This window comes from Rhagoletis pomonella, unplaced genomic scaffold (assembly GCF_013731165.1).
Source record: "Rhagoletis pomonella isolate Grant_MI unplaced genomic scaffold, Rhpom_1.0 Rhpom_scaffold_03935, whole genome shotgun sequence".
Lineage (NCBI taxonomy): Eukaryota > Metazoa > Arthropoda > Insecta > Diptera > Tephritidae > Rhagoletis > Rhagoletis pomonella.
The window spans coordinates 1-18,762 of record NW_023462486.1 but is presented as its reverse complement, the minus strand read 5'-3'; the positions used below and the strand labels follow the sequence as shown (position 1 = coordinate 18,762).

Sequence of the window (18,762 nt, the reverse complement as noted above, 5' to 3'; positions counted from 1 at the left end):
CATCAAAATAGTTATTAAGTATTCAGAAAATTAAAAAAAAAAACAAAATACAAAATTAAAATAATAATACATTCAGTAAAATAATACAAATACACGTACGAATACGAATACAAAAACAATGCACCATTTGTGTGCGTGAATGTGTTTGGTTTCTTTTTTTTTTCATTTCCATTTAAGTGTTTTGTGTTTGTGTGAGTTTGTGAATTTGCTTAAATACTAATGTTTGCTTTTTGGTCCAATACAGTTGCAGTGATATACAAATAAAATAAATAAGAAAGGGGGTGAAGGTGATGGTGAGCGGGTGTGTAGTGTAGGGGTGGTGGATAGGTGTAGATAAATTGTTCGTATCTATACGTGAGGTGCTATACACACACATACATATGTACATATATATGTAGGTATTTTGCAAATAACTCAATACTAATGCTGAAAAGCGTGCCAAAAGTGAAAATTTTTAACTTAAAAAAAAATTAACTAAAAAATTAAAAAAAATTTCGCAATTGTAAATATTTTCTATAAGCAACATTAACAACAACATCGAAAAATTGAGAATTATCATAGGCAACATTTAGACAAAAAAACAAAAAAAAAACGAAATATAAAAAATAGTAAAACTTTTAAGCGGCATGTCAATTTAGAGTTTAATAAGAGGCGCAACACTATCACATAAATGCTGACCACAGCTGCCGACACAACCGCTACGTTGCCGCCGCTTACATAAAATATATACCTACTATACATATACTAGTTAAAATACGTGCTTGTTGGTGAGTGAGTGAGTGTTCGAATTTGGCTGGCTACACATGCATAGACAGACATCACGCGCGCGCACATACATACGTGCCACACCTACTACATACATACATATCAATCTCAATGTGTGTGTGTGCCCAGTTCTTCGTCAGGACCTGACTGGCGGATGCGCTTAGAAGGGACGTCTTAACTTTGCAATGGCATTCGTCAAATGCAGGATTTCGGTGTTCATTTGCTGCACCAGCGTATCCAATTTGTCGACAGAGTCCAGAATTTCAACGCGTTCGGTGTGCGGGTTGAAGCGCACTTCGAATGGACGCGACATGGTCGACACCCAGCGACGGAACTTATCTTTGGCATCTTCGAAACTTTCGGCAACATAGTAGATGGGCTGGTATTCCTGATCCTGATAGGGCTGCACAGCAGTGGAGGCGGGCTCGAATGCACGGTGCTCGCACTTGTCGCTAATGGCGTGCAAGAGTTCACCGTAGGATGAGAGCAGACCAGCGCCGTAGGCTTTCACCTGACCGTGTTCCTTGCAGAGACCGAATTCAACGGTGAACCAGTAGACCTGCAGAGCGAAAAAAGCAGAAGAAAAAGCAAAATCGGAGGAGTGGTTAGTAAGCGCCGCTTAGAAGAAGCATTGTCTTTCGTATGGGAAAAAATGTTTGATGTAATGGAAAACTTGACACTGACACTTGGCCTTTGTTGGCGCGCAACAATGGTCACAGCAGCGCGCGATTTGGCAGGCAAGCAGCAGCAGCAGCAGCAGCAGCGACAGCAGTGTTTTTGACCTCAATCGCTGGCAATTGTCAAGCGCAATAGCCATAGTTTAGCTTTAGCATTGAATTTAGTAATGATTCTTACGTAGTAAGTAAGTAAGCTTCTTACTTGTATGGAAATATAAGTCAAAATTTTCAACTGCACGCTTGTGCTTATTCGTTTTTTGTTTTTCGTTGTGTATTATTTTTTCAGCTTTGCTGCTTTTTAAGAATTTTTTGGCTGCCAAAGTCGATGTTTGCCGTATTTTCATGATTTCTTTTTTTTTTTGGCTTTGGCAATCGTGTAGTTTACAGCCGCGCAGTCACAAGGCCATCAGCCGCAGCAATTGCAACCCACAGCGGCCGCGCGCATGCAATTCAAGATTAAGTTAACCAATAATTGCAGCAATGCACTTGTCCTCCCAGCATGCCCACTGCCAGCGCTGTGCCAAGCGCACGAACTTGAATTAAGCAGCTACCAAGTTTTTTATATATATATAGTACAACTAGTAATGATACCTGATAGCGCGCGCAAGTACTTAAACTTGGCTTAGAAAACTTGCGTTCGTTGGCGGTGCGCGTTCTTGCGCGCTCATACCAGCGCAGTGAGGCAGTGACAATGGCAGTGATGGTGGTGGTTTAGATGACGGCGCGTTCAGTGCGCTGGACGCAAGCGACGTAAGCTAAGGCCACATAGAGGAGCGCGCGCGCGCAAACTCTAGTGAACAGCACAGAGACAAGCAGCAATGCTCACCGTCGCTAGCGGCGCGCGCGCTCTCCTTGCCAGCTGGCGCGCTCGTGTGTTAGCGCATTAGCACAACTATTGTGATTAGCTAGGGTGGCTTTGACTAAGTGGGCGCGCGCGCTTACAACTGGTGTAGCTGCTAAAAATGCACTAAAATGTTTAAATTGGCAATTAAAGCGAGCGCTTAGACAAATTAAATGCCAAATCGATATTTTTTAATGTGGTGTTGTATTTCTGCATGCTTGGCGCTGTTGCCAGATTTGCTTAGCTGGTGGCCGTTGCTGACTGTGCCACTTGACTTTTAAAATTAAATTTGTTTTAATAAGTAAATTTGTGCATTCTCGATTATTTGTTTTTGTTTTTTTTTTTTTTCGTTGCAAACAAATATGCGGCGCCAAGGCTATTAGCGATAGTGCTAACAAGCGCGGTACATGAGCATGATTTTTTATGATTTTTTGTGGTTTTTATTTGTACTTACAGTGGATAGTTTTTCGATTTCTTCATCGGAGGCACCCAACGAGGCTAAGCCAATCTCTTGTGAGAATTGTGCGAAGCTAGGATCGGCTAAGAGTGGCATATGACCGAGCAGTTCATGAATGCAATCGCTGTAATTAAAAGAAGGAGAGAGAAAAATGGAAAGATACATATATTAGTAAAAAGTGAGGTTAAGTACGAGAAAATAAATATAAAATCAATAAATACTAATGAGTGCAACTAAAGTTAGCTAGAGCCTCGTAATTGCAACACCCTGGACAGTATAGGCCATACTTAAGTGACATCAGCCCACTACCCAAACCACTCCACAAGTGAAACTAAGTCCAGCTTCGTTCAGTTCTTCATTAAAAAAATTTTTACAATTAACCTTCTATCTTCCTATTATTGAAAGTAGGAATAATGTAACATCACTCATAATTCAATATGGTCATCGAAAATATCTTTTAACTCAATCCCATCACCCTAAGCAGCCAACAAGTACGGCTGCTGGTCACTAGCGCCCCAAGCTGCCTCCTTAAACTTAGTTAAATTTCTAAACTAATTACCCTGCAGTAATGGAACTGCTCTACTAAAGTGTGCCAAAGTGCTAAAGTGTCGTCAATTGCCAACAAAAATGTCATTTTCACACAGCAACACAAAACTCGTCCAGCTATCCTGTCAACTATCCGCTCGGTGGCTACAGCTTTTGTTTCACAAACGCCCCAACTCAACGACCCATCTCCCAAGCAGGCTGCAAAAGTTTCCCCACACAATTACAGGTTTCCGTCAAGTGACGAGCTCTTAGATACTTTTCATTGTTATACAGCTACTGCCACTCGAACGACACAGGCCACAGTCGATGTGGTTGTTGCCACATGAAAGCATATTTCCTGTCAAATGAAATTAGTGCATTTTGCTTTGTACTTTGACTACTACTTGACGATGCTTAAGTTAATTTGTCTCGCAGCGCAACAATGTGCCCAACTGGCAGCAGGAAGCAGAGCACAAAGTACAACGCCTGCGACAAAATTACCCCACTTCAATTCCTACCTACATACATACTTATGCATATATATATTTCTATTGTACCTACCTAAAAATTTCTTAATTCTACTACGCTTACGGCAAACACTTACGGTTCGGGTGTGTGGAATGGTGAGTTGACGTGACGCACATATTGTGTGCTCTGGAAGATGCGGAATGCCAGCGAGGCGAGAAAATCGCGTGCGGTCAATAGACCAGCAGCGGGACGTAGTGTAAAGCCGGTGTTGCGACGCAAAAAGTCCGACATCTCTTGCAATTGTGGCAGCCGGTGTTCGACGAAGATTTCCTCGTCGCGCAACATCTGGAAAGCGGCGCGATATTCTTGGCAAGCATGCTTCTTCGCCAAATCGATGACAGTCAAGAGCACCGAACGCCAAGTCTTCACCTCAACATCGGTGTATTCGATGTATGGAATTGGATCGCCGTATTTGTAAGCGAAAGCAATTTCCGCAATTTCCTTGCGGCGTTGGCGATAGACTTTATCCGCAAAACCGGGATGGTTCATATCCAAATCGGGTTCGTATTTGGTCATCAAGTGATTGCAGTTATCCAATTCGGAAGCATGCTTGGGGAACCATGGTGCCTTCACGCTGATATTGTGTTCAGCCAAGAGACTGATGCTATTGAACGAGCCCGATTGACGCAGTGAACGCACGAGTTGCAACAGGTTGCCGCGTGTCATGTCGACCTTAATGAGTACATCATGATCGACGCCCTGCTCGCGTGAGACGCGCGATTCGACATGTTGTACGGCACCCTTGAAGGTTTCGATCGCCTTCAGTATGCGACCGAGCGAGGAGATGCCCTCCTTGAGGCGTACAATGAGCGCTGCGCTCTGCATGGCATTCTCCGCTTCGGTAGATTCAGCGGCGGCGTTGGCGAGTAAAACTTCTTCCTCGGTGAGACCGGCATCTGTACGTGGTGGGGGGGGAGAGAAAACGAGAGAAGGAGAGAAAGAGAGCATAAGTTCATGTGTGTGTTAACAAAGTAATTGCGCGCGATAGTTTCTAACGTTGATTTCCATAACTAGTGATGTTAAATATAAGCCACTTAAATCCGCTTTGCATGCTCAGCACGCTTAACAAGTGGTTTAATGCAAAAGTCAATTGCGCTTATGACATAGTCGCATTAAGAATGAATAAGAAGCGGAATGACAGAACTAGTTGACAAATGTGTGGGCTAAAAATACACAACTCAGTCGCTTGGCTGCTTGAAAACGGATGAATGTGTGTGTGTGGCGCGAAATTGCAAAGAGGCTTTAACTACAATTTTGCTGCTCCTTTTTTTTGCTTTTCTTCTACTCTGCATTGTTAGCGCGCAGTCAAGCGTGATAGATTTCTCTTTTATCACCGCTCACACCCACCCTCCAGCCAAGCACCTTCCTTATTCATTGAGTGTGACATAATAAAATCAACGCTATGAAAATAGCATCGGCATAAGTGTATGCAATGGCAAATGGAAATGCTACGAGAAATGTTAAAAGGAAATGTGCGATTTTCACATTTGAAATGTTGTGCGTACGTGCCGCACTCGACGCACATCCTTACATATGCTAGCGTACGTCCTTGCTGGCTTGCTTGCTGCTATGGCTTATATGTGGAGTATGTGTGGGCGTAGGAAGTAAGCGTATTAAATGGCAAATGCTTCATCATAATCATAATGCATTTGATGGTAGGTTCTTTTTATTTTTTTTTTGATTCTGCTATTAACCCTAAGCCTGCCTGGGATTTATGTTTGTATGTGTGTCGTCGCCAACTGTTGCTTGCTTACCATTTGCGTTATTGCTGTCATTGTTGCTGCCTTCACCCTGTGCAGCTGCACCCAATGAGGCATTGACGGTTTCGTTATGGGATTCTGAGTCATTTCAATGGAAAAATGAAAATAAAATAAATAAAACGAAATAAAATTAATACAAAATAGTAAACAAATATTAAATAATGGTAAGTAAGCGTGAAAGAATGTAAAATTAAAATATTAAATTAAAAATTTAAAAAATTTTAAATATTTTAATACTAAAAAAAACTTCGAATGAATATAAAACAAAGTTAAAAATGGTAAACATTTAAATAAAAGCAAATTTAAAAATTTTAAGTCAAAATCAAATTCCGAAATAAATAGCCCTATTTTTCATTCAATATACCTTCAAGGATTTCTTGTACTTCAGCTGGCATTTCCACATTCTCAATTGACTGATCGGCTTGCAATACGATTTCTTGCTCAATTGGAGCACCCTTAGCTTGCTGGATGCATTCCTCCAAAGTGGCCTCGTCTATGTGACCGAAATAAAAAAATAATAAAATAAAAATAAAAAAAAAACATAAATAAAAAGTTTACAAAAATTATAAATAAATAATAAACAAAAAGTTAAACACAAAATATACCTAAAATCAAATTAAGCATGAATAGGAAGTTTTAGAAAAAGTAACCCAGAAAAAAAATTCTATTCAAATTTTTACTAGAATTCACAAACTAAATTTATCATCGAATTCACGTATAAAGTGATAAACTGTTTTCAAATTGAAAAAAATTTTAAATATAAATAAAAATTATAAACAAAATTTTTTTATGAAATTTCACAAAATTAATTCATCACCGAGTCCAAAGAGTTGTCGGAATTTGACTAATTCTTTTTGATTATGTTTTTTGTGAATACCATTTTCTACGCTCATAAATGTTGAATATAATTTTTTTTTTTTTGGAATTTTTTATATTTATTTTGCAGCTTTAAGCCAAAGCAAAGGAAAACTGTTTTTTTACACACATATTTTTTTTTTTAATATTTCAATAATTTCCTTATAACTTTTTTTAGAATTTTACCCTATGCTCATCTCCATGTCTATTTAACGTAGTTGCAGAGAGGAAACAACTAAATAGGGTCATCATTCCTTTTCTTGCCTTTCGTTATAAAAAAAAATTAGAACCATAGATCAAAACTCTAACCTTTATAAATGTGGCATAAAGCTGTAGCCAGATTGCGCAAACAAAATGCTTGCAATTTCAATTCCAAGAGTAAGTAAAGTATAGCACATAAGAACAGAGGAGAATCGAAAAAGAAATATCGGAAACAGTTTTTCAGACAGAAATTCCAAAATTTTTTTATTAAATTCTTTTACTAAGTTTAGCTTATGCCTGTAAATTTTGAAAACATTGATCCTACATTTTTAATTAGTTATTTGAGAACGCGCTACCCATGCTTATATATTTAGCTATAATTCTAGTTTTTGTTTTTATTTTTATCTCGTTTTTCTCTATTTTACGCTGATTTCTTGAATTACACGCTCACTTACCGTTAGTCTTTTGGCGCGCTTCCTCCAGCACAGTTTGTTTATTTTGCTTAACAACCAGGCTTTCAAAGCGTGCATCGTCCACCAACGAGCGGCGGCGCGATGGATAGCCATTCTGTAAACGAGAGAGGAAGAGAGGGGAAGATTAGAGATTAGAAATTAATTATTTAAAAATCGGATTAAAGAATTAATACAAGTCTGTAATTTGCCCCTGCCACTCTAGCTTCAATATACATATTTTCTCTCTTTACTTTTCTCATTTTCATTACATTTTCATTTCTCAGTCTTACGCACCCTAATAGCATTAGTGGCCAGCCACCACCACCACCACCACCATCACCGCAACCACTACAACCGGAGTAATGTGTTGCCATTGGCTAAAAAGCTTTTAAGCGCCTTTTCCACTTAAATTGTTGAACGTTGCGTTGAGTGTTTAACTGCATGTGGGGGTGTGTGTGTGTTGGGTACTTGAGGTTGGGGGTGACATGCTGCAAGCACGCACTCACGAAATCAGTTTGAGGACTTTTATGTGTGCGTGAATATATGTATGTTGGAGAACAGTAGACACTTGAAAAGTGCTAAAGCGGATATGAGCGGGAAATTGGCGCATCAATCGCAGCTTAAACGACTATGAAGGAAAAAATTGTGGATATGAGTGTCACAAAGGCTGAAATGTTGGGGAGGGCAAATAAGTACAAAAAATCAAGTTGAGAAGGGTATTAGCCACTGAAATTTAAATCTTTTTTTCCTGGAGGATTTTGGCTAACAATCGCCATTTAATGTCAAACAAAGTCTTCGCACGCAGTGAGTTGTGGAATATTTTCCGCGTTAAATGCCTGCCTGCAGATCACTTGACACTTATGCAATATGATTTTTGTTTACTTTTATTTTTTTTTTTATTTTTTTTGCTTTTGTTTTGTCCAAGTAAACGGGCCCGCCGCAACTGCGCCATCGACATACATACATACTTCCCTACAATTATTCATCATCCTCAGTCAACATATTATTTTCGTATGACACAATTTAAACAAATACATAAATATATGCTTATGAAGATGCTCAGTGTATTACAATAACAACAACAACAACAACAACGAACAGGCATTTCATCACACCTGTAGGTAGACTGGCCAACCAACCAACCAACCAGTTGACCATCCGCATTACCATGGCTGGCTGCTGCGGCTGTTGGTTGATTGGCCCAATGCTCCACTGAACTCTACGCGCATAATGGTCGCTGCTTAACAGTGAGGCGCTTTGTTTAGTGGTTGTTGTCGTTGTTGTTGTTGCTGTGCATGCTCATATGAGTCTGCAATGTATGGCGTTGCCGGTTACAAAATCGCCGCCGCCGCTGCTGCTGCTGAGTTTGCCACTTGGAAGTTGTTGAAAACGAAAGTAGTGCTGCTGCTGCGAGGCTCTTTGATTTCATTTTTTTTTCTTTTTCGATGATTTTGGAAGTGTTGACAACTCAACAGCGCAAGCGTAAACGCATTTATAAGTGATCATTTTTCGAGCTCTTTGTTTTATTAGCAAGCAGCAGCGAATAAAAAAAATAAAAATTTACCGGCTAATAACTGGTTTTGGGTAGCAAAAGATGATAGCAAAATACATAACAAAAAGAAAAACAAAGTCTTAGCGGAAAAATGCTGTGCTCGTTGTTTATTGTTGTTTCTGTTATTTTTTTTTTTACACTGCATACTTATGTGTGTGAAAAATGCTCGTGGCTTGCGTTGAAAAATGAATATCTTAATTTTTTCTCTCTGTACTACGCGCATGCGCGCACGCCACAGATCGCTTCGTATTGACTTTGAGGCCAACTCTTAGCGCGCGACATAATTTTGAATATATTTATATATATTCAGCTTGCGTTGTTGTTATTGCTTTTGTTGTACATTGTTGTTGTTTTTTTTTCTTGCCTATATTTTGAACTTTCGTTCGTAATCTTAAATAACCAGCATCCAAATTGAGTTATCAAGTTGTGGCCGTAGCGCGTGAACGTTTAAGTGGATGTATTTTGACAGCTTTAAGTGTCAAATTTGTATAAATTTGTTTATGAATGAGTTTGGGATAGCTGCAGATAATAAGCTTAAGTCCACTATTGAGATATCAGTGCGCATTATTGGGCAAACAATGGGATTTGTGCTACATTAAATATTGTATTATTTATAAATAAATTTTTGTCTTGAAAATCGAAGCTCGTGTCAAGCAGGAAGTATATTGCCAGTTGATTTTTTTAAGATTATTATAAAAAAATTAAGACAAATGCGACAAAATTTTGGCCATAATGGACTAAATAGAATTTATGTCATTTTTCTGTTAGCGATGTTGTGATTACAAATTTAATTTTTTTTTTTGTAGCAATGACCTTCGCATGACAGCAAATTTTAGGCACACGGTCAAGTGTGGAAAAAGCTGATGAAAGAGTGGCAAGTTTTTAAGTTACGCAGATGATGGGCAGTTTTGGAAAAATATGGAGAGGGAAAAGTATGAACATCAGTGGCGGCAAGCAATTTTTTAAAGCGATTTCATTGCCTCGCTGACAAGTGATCAATTGTGCAGAGTTTACTTGCAGCTTTTCTTGCCCATTTTTTATTCAAGTTTTTATTTTTGCTCTTCTGTCCAGCTGCCGTTCGTTGGCACACACCCACTTTCACTCTTCGACGCTTTATTTGAATATTTAGTTAAATAACTTTACTGTTATTTATGTTGTCACTGAAAAGTTTCCCAGCGCTTCCCTTCACGTCGCCAACAGGTGACCAAAAGCTTGAATAGTGGTGGCTTTTGTTTGATAAAGTGATCAATGCTGATAGGCAGCTGAGTTGCATTGCAGCTTTGCGTAAATTGATGTTATCTTTGTTAATGACCGGTTTTTTTTTTAATATTTGAAATATAAAAATTCCCACAAAATTTGCTAAGTTTACTTTGATGTATTTGACAATTGTCACGTAGACCCCATCTAGCTATTTTGTATGGGTTTATGTGGGAAAAAATTAGCAATGGCTTCACCGCCAAAAAGATGTCAGCGACATTTTTTCAAAATTTTATTTTTGATGCAGAAATGCATCTGGATGCTCTAGGAACATTTCTGCATCAAAAAAAAAGGAATTGAAAAAAAATCGCTTACACCATTTTGGCGGTTAGGGCTCGATTCGTGAAACATTATCGGAGGGAAGCCCGTAATTCGAGCTTTGGTGCTTAACTTTTTTGGAAGCTGCTTTTGTGTTAGAAAAACAAACATTCTTTTTACCAAAAAAAAAAATTATAATTTTTCATTGAAAAGTTTGCAAATTATTTGATGTACAAATTCGCCATTTTAATATAGATTTTTTTTTTAATTATAAATTTAAGAGGTGTCAAAAGTTTTTAAGTTTTAAAAATTTAAAAAGTCGGAATTTAATAACATTTTTTTACAAAAAAATGTGTATAGTTAACACATATAAAATTTCTATGGGTACTAAAATTTAAATAAAAAATTTTTAAAAGATAAAATTTAAGATCAAAAGGTGCATAATTCATTTTTTTAATTAATTTAAAACACAATTGCTCAAAGTTATACTGATATTTTATTTGCATCTTTTAGACACCACTGATCTATCAACAAATGCTTTAAAACTTGTTCTTTAAGTTTTTGTTTTATTTTAAATTATTTATAATTAAAAAAATAAAAATTAAATTAAAAACAATACTAAATTTTTTTTTGTTATTTTTATAATTTTTATTTTTTTTTTTTTGTTTGAAAGATTTAAAAAACTTTTAGGTTTTTTTTTTCAAAGTTAAACTGTTCAAAACTCTGGCTAGCTTAAATTATAAGGAATGGAAAGAAATAAACAAAAAATATAACTAATTTTATTTAAATAAATATTTTGTAATTTTTTAATTTTTTGTATAACGTTTTGTAAGCTAAGTGGAAAAGAAGCTTTTGAATCTTATAATTTTGTGTAAAAATCTTGGAGCCAACACTGACAAATATTTTCATATTTCTTGCATTTTTACAGTTTTTTCTCTAAAGAATGTATTACAAAAACGGACATTTTAAGTTTAAAAGTGTTTTTTTCTGGCAATGTTCGTAAAGAATAATTAAAATTTTTTTAAGTTTGAAGATTCCTTGAGCGCAAGAAAATATTACTTATTGCTTTTATTTCGATTTTGGATCTAAAAAAAAAAAATATTTAAAATTTTTTTAACACAAATAATTTAGTTGATCAAGTTTTCCAACACAAAATGCTTTAGAATTTTAATAGTTGCATTCGTATTTGAAAAAAATATTTTTTAAACTTTCAATGAAAACCTTTTTGGGTTTTCACTTTTTTTAGTTCCAATCAAAACCCTAAAAAAACATGTCAAAATTTCACATTCAACTCACCTCAATACTGTAGGATTTTTTGATAGCGAACATTTCGCGATTCTTTTGTGCAGCAGCTACGGCCATCATTTTGTTTGGTTTTGGTTTTTTATAAAATTACTTGTATGAAGAAAATTCAAAATTTGAACGCAAAGTGCAATATGTTACACTTTTGTTTTATTTTAATTTTTTATCTGTTTATTTTACAACTGTTTTCCGAAATAAGCCTACGAAATGCACTTTCACTGCTTATTTCACAACAACAAAAAATTTTCTTGCCCAAATTTCTGTTAATTAAACTTTAAAGTAGTTTGCCTCTAACGTGTGTTTGCGTCTATGCAGCTCCAGAAATCACACAATTTTTACGTATGTATTCGTTTTGTTCTTTCTTTAACGAAATTCACAGGATCAGCGACTTGATATCCTTATCGACTTGATACTTCTTTTCGTATTTTAAATTGCAAAATTTCCAGTTATCGAAACTTTTTGTGAACTTTTCGATATATAACTTTTGTATCCTTTCGCGTTGTAAGTGTAAATTTACTAGCAGGCAGAAAAGCTAATTATTTTTTTATATTTTGTGTATATTACAACAAACACAACGTTTTTAATTAATATTTATTTAACAAACTACTTAACTTCTTAAACAAAGTGGCAAGTCTTAAGAGCGAATGATAGCGAATCAATGCATGTCTGGTGTCCGGCGGCGGTCGCTTAAATACCCTCAACGCGTACGTACGGTAGGTACGAAACGACAAAAAGAGCCGCCGAGCCGAAGCTGCCGCGGCGTCGTTGCTCTTGGGGTGGCGGTGGCGCAAGTGTGAGACTCAGTGTTTCGGTGTGTGTGTGTGTGTGTATGCGGGTGTGCGCGCGCGTTGGGGCTGTGAACGGAGAGCGTGCAGATGGGCATCTCGAAGTGACCGCTCGAAAAGCTGCTACAGGTTGTGTTGTTTTGTTTTTTTTTTTTGCTTAACAGGTGATGAAGACGTCATCAGCGCGTCGGTTAGCACAAGATGCGCTCTCTCCCTGTCTCTCGCAGCATCACAACTGCCAAAAAGAAATACAAACAAACAAAAATATTGTATCGAAAACAAATGACTTGTTGGCCGCTGGTCGTGGGGTTCCCTCACGCTTGCGCACATCAAGTTCAAGTTACAGAGTGAATTCTATTGAAAACGACGCTCGCTCATTCATATGCGCTCACCGCTGAGATGCTGACGTGAATCGATGGTATTGGAATCACCCGGCGGGCTAGTGCGCTGTTGCATTACCTTTGTTGTTGCCGATCTCTGTTATGTGCTGTGTGATTTTTGGTTTGGTCCAGCAAAACGCGCTGCGCTGTCAGCTGAGTTCAAAATTGAGCGCGCGACAGGTGAGCGTCGGCCAAAGTGAGCTGGTTTAGCACGCTTGCGCGCGTCATCATAAACCTCGGCGGCGCGTCATTAGCACGCTGTTCTCGGAGAAAACCTTTTTGGCCTTTTTTTTTTTTTTTTTTTAATGCTATTTTTTTTTTTGTTATATATGGCGGATACGCATGCATGCGTACGTATCTGTTATGTTTGTGTTTTTAACTTCATACACTTTCTAATTTTGGGTCAGTCTTTCCGGGAAAATCCAGTGTTGTTCCTTATATTATGGCGGGGAATTTTCGACCGATATTTATACATGCCTATATGTACGTATGCATATTAAACCATTAGCTCGAAAGGATTCCAATTTATGTGTTCCAAACATAGTTTTGCTTAAAAAGACGAGAAATTATTTCAATGAAAATTACTTTAGATTCCAAAACCGCCAGTTTGTATATTATTTGCAAAAAAAAAATTATCTACATGCCTATGTTCATACATATGTACAATAAGGTGCATTACTAAAAAAAAGTTGCGATTTATTATATTTTAAGGCGTCTGCCAAAATATTTCGGAAAATAATAAGATTTATGTGAGCGAGACGATATGAAAATACCTTCAAAAATCTCATTATTTTGATTCTAAGCTTAAGCACTTCTATCATCTGAGGTGAGTTTTTAGTAAAAAAAAAAATTTTTTAAACTTATTTTTATATAAAACAAAGCTCATTTTTTGGAGGTATTTTGTAACAGGTAAATCTTAATATTTTACCAAAATATTTTAGCGGAAATCTTAAATAAGTAATAATAAAATCTATTTTTCCTAGGGAAAACAATATCAATGTGATTCACTCTAATGTACAGTAAATATTTTCTTAAAATAATTATCTAATTAAAATTAAAAATACCAAATATAAGTATGTTGACCTTTAACGGTCAAAATCACTCTTCATCGTAAAGTATTTCGAAGGATTTAAGTTTTGATCAGCGCTGCAAACCACTCCAAAAAACGGTGCGGTTCGGTGCAGTTGTTCGAACCGCTTAGAAAACGCTTGTACCGGTTCAAGAGCCGGTTACAAATTTTTCAAAAATATGAGAAATCTATGTAGTATATAGAAAGTTTTAGCCAAAAAATGAAACCGATTCCAAATTCTCATATAAAAATGTAAGATTATCGTTAATTTCTTCATGATCCAATGATCGGATTTAAACCAAATTAGAATGGGACCACCTGTGACGTAACACAGTTCCTTCAAAAAAAAAAAGAATTATAGAAATCGGTTAACGTGGTCCAAAGTTATGCGGTACCATACATAAAAGAAAAAAAATATTCCGACGAACTGATAAACTTCTCCTTTTTGTGAAATCGGTTAAAAAATAAAAGGCTTTGTTATTGAGATTAAATTCAAATATTCGCATGTATATTGGCGAAAAAATAAATAGGCACTCGGTATTTCAAAAATTTTGGCTATATTTTTTTTTGTTTATTTAATGTTAATTTTTTTAAGTATAGTTAATCGTCTAACAAAAACCGAATAAATACAAATTTAAAAATTTTTGCCAAAATTATGAAAATTTTTCAAGTTTCATATATATTTTATTTAATGGGAATTTCCAGAAAAAAAATTTATATAAATAATAAAATAAAATTTAGAATAAAAATAAATAATAGAATAAAATTTTATATAACAACAACGATATAAATCCAAATTTCAAACTCTGTACGAAAATTAGGAAAAATCTACAAACTTCAACAAAATTTCATTATAGTTTCAAACTTTTTAATCAGAACAAAAATAAACCGAGTATGCAGTTTTTTAGCTCATTCAATGTACTGTAATATGATGCAGGTTTGAATTACATACCTTAAAATTCGCACCGATTTTTGATTTTTTTTTTTGTTGCTTGCGGTGATATGCGTTTTCTTCCATATAAAAACATTTCAAGTTTTACCATAGGGTTGCATTTTCAAACAAAGTTGTGTTTTAAAAAATTTGCAAAATCCTTTAGTGGATTTTGAACCGAATCGAACCATTTTTTGGAGTGGTTTTCGGTTCGATTTTGGCATTTGAAAATAAAAATGGTTCGGTTCGTGGTTTGGAGCCTTGGTTTTGCTGCATAAAAAGTCCATTAGAAAGTTTGAATAAGTTTAATTTTAAAAGGCCCTTGAGAAATTAGAAGATTTTCCCCTAGGCATCAGGTGACTCTACAACGTTTGAAAAATTGTTTTCCTTATTTTTGTTGACTTTGAATAAACTATGAGGACCTCCGAAATGATCTTCGAATAGGTTTTTAGCCAGCAAAAATTCATAGGCAATTAATCTTCGCATTTTATCGCAAGCTGCCCTGGCCAGCAAATAATTATTATTACCTAAGACTTGTTGTTGTCAAAATTCTTTACTCCAATGCTTTTATTGATCTTTTGACGGGAATTCGAGAAAGATTAAACTGTGCCTGGCCGACCGCCGTGTGTCTGAATGTTTGGGAAAAGAAAATTAAAAAACTTTTACGACTTTTTTTTTAATTTATCGAATTCCTCGAAAAACCATTTAACAATCCCTGCTTCATCATTTGGTGCCGGAAAAGGTTCCTCTCAGCTTGGGTGCAACTTTTGGCGTGGATTCCAAAGTAGGATACGCTTTTGTAGGTTATCTTCGTGCTATTAATGAAATATTGGGGAACTATGAAAGAGCTTATATACAAAAATAGAATAGTTTTTTAGATACACTTGTCCAAATTTAACTAAATTTTTTTCTTTAAATTGGTACAATTTGAAAATTTTCCATCTCCGCTTTTTTGATTTTTTCTATAGAAACCTAATGCGAAAAGCTTTTCGTGGCTTTTTTTCGGGTCTTTTTCCTTTCATGGCGATTTTTTCGTGATTTCGCGGTGTTTTTGTTTTTCTATTAATATTCAAACATTTTCATGATTTTTGAGCACCTTTCGCAAATTTCCGGTTAAAAGTTTAATTTGTTTTTTTTTTTTTTGTATAAATGCTTAACAAAAAATTTGCCGATTATTTTTGCTCAAAAAATATCAGACGAAAAAAATACAGTGGCACGTGCGTTTAACTATATATATACATATGTATGTATATTTGCGTATATTCCAATGAATGTAGCATACTCTCATAAAAATTTGAAATAATAAAAGCCATCAAACTCAAACAAACCAGCATGGGGTACGAACATAAAAGTATCTACGCCCAAACTATTTGTACAAGAAGAATTGTTCATTATCCACGAAGCTAATCATTGAACTCTGCAAATTCTCAAATATGTATCTGTGTAGTTATTTTTAACTTTTGCGCAAATTGAGCAAGAAGAAATCTTTAATTAGTGGCAACAAAGAAAATTGCGAATCGCATTAATCTTTAGTTATGTGCTATTTACTACCTACCTACCAAGTAAGAAATATTTCCAAGTTTGTTTTCCTACTTAAACGCGATGAATTAGCTTTGATTTGCCAGCAACATTCACTTGTTGACAGCCGGCATGAGTGATAAATCCGGCAAGCACCTATGAGTATCGTTAGAAGCTAACATTCGTTAAAATATTTATGTATGTACATATGTACTTATGTATGCCTACGTGATTGAACTGCATTCTATATATATATATACATACATACACACACGTTCGTTGAGGTGCAACTGTGGCTCAACAACCAACCATAGATACATGATCTATTTGTAATTAGCATTATGCGAAGCGAATACGGATGCTTTTGTCGCTACTCGACCATATCTCATTATGACTGCTTTCGAAGGAATTTCATCAAGGAAGTTTCGCTTAGGTCAGAGTTTAATCAAATTCCCTTTCACGGGAGTTCAAATAGTTCAAAGTCGCTAATTAAATTAAGATAAATATCTGGAGTCCGTTAGGCATTGAGAATTTCAAGTAAGTTACATGTGTGTGTGTTTTCTACGCATTATTTTAAATTAAATTAAAAGCTCGAATACATGCCAGTAGTTACAGAGCACCCTGAACGCAGTAGCCCTGATGATATTGAATATAAAACCAATAAGTGATTAAAAAAGATAGTAGCATAAGTATTTTATTTCACATAGAAACAAGAATAAATTTTATGTTTTTTGTCGTCCCATAAATCATTCGATGCCAATGCAGAATGTTCTCTCATATTCGTTCGATAGTCTTTTGTGGAAAGCATTCTGTACAAAATACTAGTCGTCGAAGTGCTGCGGATGATATTCGCCATAGTGCCACTGAAGAAGATGACAAAAGTCCAAGCACGAGGAATATAAATAATGCTTTACAAACTGTCGGAGCTTGGTCAGGCAAAATTTTCGAAATTTGATGGGTTGATACATTTTGGAATCAGTTGTACTGCCAAAGCATCCTTCAATAACATAAAAATGTGATTGCTCATCGTTGACCAAAATCACGTGAGTTTTTTGACTCTCTTGAAATACTTGCCCGATCAGGATCATATTTCTTTAAAATCTTCTTCTTCTTCTTAACTTGCGCTGTATTTCTTCAAAATCGTCTTCTCCTTCTTAACTTGCGCTGTAACCACTTAAACCATTTTTGCCGAGTTCAACTTCGCACGCCAGGCATGCCTTCTTCTAGCTAGCTGACGCCAATTAGAAATACCGACTGAAGCTAACGCTGATCTCTCCAACGCAGAGAATGCCTACCTTCGCTCTAAAGCTCACACAGGTTCCATCATCCCCCGCAACCGCCGTTATAAATGTGTGTCTTCCGTAGAATCTTGATCTCGACCACTACAAGAGCCGCCTATTCAAATAATGTCATCGTATACATGAGAACGGGCAGTTCACTTGAGCTTTTTACGCAATAATTTAGTTTAGACTTTAGAGTTTAAACAGGCTTAGAAGGCTGATCTCGCGATAGTGGGCGTATATGGTGGGGTTGCTCTTCCTGTAGATTGGGCAAAGCATGGCAAGCATGCTTTCTGAAAGTGAAGTTTTCGAGTGAACTATGAAGGCTAAAACACTACGTTAAAAGCAAATAAAAAATGCCAGAAAGGCCGTCTTCAGTATAATTTTTCGTTCTAAATAGCTTCCTCCGATTCTAGATAGATCGAAAAATTACACTGAAGATGACACAACGACGAAACCGGTTTGTCTCCAAACCAAAATTGACAAGGGATAACGGAAAATCGTTCCGCAATACAACATATTCTTACTCTCTAGAGAGGACTGGGTAGGGCGTGGTTACTAGAAGAAGAGAGCGGTAAACTTCTTCACGGACGAATCAAAACTTGAAGGCAAGGTTTATGGAGGTGTGTTCTGCCGGGAGTTCTTCGTCAAAATTATGTTCATTCTTCCGGCGGAGCTGTGTTTTAGCCGCAAATAGTTGCCATCGTGGAAGGGGTAGACTCATTGCTAACGGGTGTGACGTTGGCCTGGGGCGGTTAGCTTATACTCTGATAGTTAGGTGGACATCAGGGCCGAAATAGGTAAGGGAATGTCATACCTCTTTATAAATCGCATCGAAGTACTTCTTAGTAACGCTTATAACGGTGTCGGGCCGCAGTGATAACGCAGGAATCTGCTTGGCTGATGACCCGGCAAGGAAAGGCACCCATGAAATGCTGCCACCGAATATGGAGCAACTAGCGACGCCTCTGTCCTCCTGCGGTTCACTCTTGGACGGTATGGCTATCTTATCTAAGGCATACGAATATATAGTAAAAAGGAAAATTACATTTGCATATCAATGAAGTCATAGCTGATACACCGTAATAAGCTTAGCAAATATTCCATATGGCTAACAAACAATGCTTGTGACGTCGATAACACACACACATTATTTAAGCCAATTCAAATTCAAATGAAACAATTATTAAGCAAAAACTATTTGCGCTATCAACATCAAGTTCCACGTTGTTAAACCAGCTGTCTGCTTGTCTAGCAGAGGCAATCTGGTTTCTTATCGGTATTTCCCAGGCAGCGAATTTCTTGCTTCGACTCTACTATGCACTCGCGTATATAGCGCCAATGCGTAAGCGAATTTTCTTAGGAATTC

General features: G+C 36.5%; 1 protein-coding gene across 1 annotated transcript; it reads right to left on the bottom strand.

The window, feature by feature from the left end:
* Nucleotides 1–61: 61 nt before the first annotated feature.
* Nucleotides 62–11,770, bottom strand: LOC118754460 (tyrosine 3-monooxygenase-like; the record flags this gene model as incomplete). The annotated part of the gene is given in 7 exon segments (XM_036489337.1): nucleotides 62–1,324; nucleotides 2,738–2,864; nucleotides 3,870–4,689; nucleotides 5,548–5,631; nucleotides 5,918–6,046; nucleotides 7,065–7,176; nucleotides 11,425–11,770. Coding segments are annotated over 7 exon segments (1,740 nt in total). The 3' UTR covers nucleotides 62–925.
* Between the last annotated feature and the right edge of the window lie 6,992 nt (nucleotides 11,771–18,762).